At 49.5% G+C, this 1,745-nt stretch overlaps 1 protein-coding gene across 1 annotated transcript; it reads right to left on the bottom strand.

Annotated features, from left to right (window-relative positions):
• Positions 1-729: 729 nt before the first annotated feature.
• LOC306753095 (leucine-rich repeat-containing protein 3-like) lies at positions 730-1,509 on the bottom strand (the record flags this gene model as incomplete). The annotated part of the gene is made up of 1 exon (XM_079236932.1): positions 730-1,509. One exon carries the CDS (start codon positions 1,507-1,509, stop codon positions 730-732), a length of 780 nt encoding a protein of 259 aa, XP_079093058.1.
• Positions 1,510-1,745: the final 236 nt, after the last annotated feature.

Raw genomic sequence — 1,745 nt, 5'->3', positions numbered from 1 at the left:
TGATGTAATGTACTGCCGCCTCAGTACTTCATCATCTGTGACTTTTAAGTTGCACCCAAATTATTTCCGTGGCTTGAGTTTTACATTCTACTTGTGGGGTTGTGGCTTCAGTGTTTCCTCGGGGAGGTTTCTTGAACATGGACACCAGCGGCTTGTGATTTGTTCAACCTCTGCCCATTTTAATTCACGAGTACCCTTACAAGATGGTATCTTACATAGAACCAGTACATTTTCTCTTTCAAAGGACAGAAAACATACCTCACTGGGTGATTTGTTGTGTCCACCTGCACAGGTGTTTCCTATAGTTCATGGCTGTCACTTAAATGATGCGCTCATGTTGGCACACGTCTTAAATGAGTTTTGTCATTATTTGAACACATTTGTTGACAAGAACTGTTTTATTGTTCATAGTCAAATATTCTTCTAATAAATACAGTAAACCAGTGTTTGAATTTGCACTAATACTTATCAGTGAATAGTTTATAGTAGACAATATTTAATATATAGAAGTTTACAGTATTGTACTATAAAACACAATTAGTGTCTTACTCCAAAATCTTCTAACTAACAGTATCGTACTGTAAACCACATACAGCAGTTATACTGTAAATCATAGTCAGTGTAACAGTTTTACAGTAAAGGTAGTAAATTGATCATTATGATAACTTGATGTTTTTGCCTTTTTTAGTGGCTGAAGTACATTAAAATATTTCCAGCACGTCTTCATCACTAGAACACACTGCTGGCCGTGTCGTAGTCCTTGCTCACGTGGGAGGTCCCGGGCAGCGACTTGAGGTACTCCATGTGCCTCCTGGCGTCCTCCTGGTTGTGATTGATGTAGTAAATGATGTAAGCCGTCACCATGGAGAACCAGCAGAACATGGCCACGAACATGGCCACGTCTGTCGTCTTGTGGTGGAAATTGCAAAAGTTGATCCCCGAGTCCAGGACCTGGATCACCGCTTGGCCCACGTACTCCTCCTGCACCGACGTGGAGCAGCTGACGTCGTTGGCCGTCTCGGGGTCGAGCCTCAGCTCCCTCAGCACCTCCTGCAAAGCGCACTCGCAGTGCCAGGGGTTGTGGGCCAACCGGACGCGGGCCGAGAGCTTGGCGAAGGTGTCCTTGGGGAGGCCGCTGAGGTGGTTGTTTGAAAGATCCAAAGTCCGCAGGCTCTCGGAAATTCCTTGAAAGGCGCCGACCTCCACGCTCTCGATGGCGTTGTGCGATAAGTCCAGTTCTCTGAGGCGGTGGAGGTCGGCGAAGGTCTCTTTCGGGATGCTTCTGATCCGGTTGGACGAGAGCAGGAGGACGACCGTGTCCTTGGGCAAGTTGGGAGGAACGCGCTCCAGGTTGCGCGAGGTGCACTGCACCACCACGCCGTTCCTGTCCGTGCAGTGGCAGTTGCTTGGGCAGGCGTACGCCGTCATGATCGCAGACAGAAGCCACAGTGTTCCCACGAGCGAACGAGGAGGTTTTATAGATGACCGGCCCCTGTGAGAGGCCCCCATGAGCGGACTGCAATCAGCCCCGCGCTACAACGACACAGGTTGGCCGGGTGCGATGCTTTGGGTACCGGCGAGACATGAAATACTATCCAGGAAAGTCCAGTTGGCTTTAAAGTGGTTTATGACGCGTTGCAACTCTCCTGCCAGACGACCCTGTGGTTTTGAGCTGGAGGCCTCTGCGCTGGCATCGCGGCACCGGGCTCAACGGTTCTTCACGCAGAGGTCAAGTCGGTCCAAAC

This window comes from Taurulus bubalis (assembly GCF_910589615.1).
Source record: "Taurulus bubalis genome assembly, chromosome: 21".
Taxonomy (NCBI): Eukaryota; Metazoa; Chordata; class Actinopteri; order Perciformes; family Cottidae; genus Taurulus; species Taurulus bubalis.
This window is presented reverse-complemented; position numbering and strand designations above follow the sequence as displayed.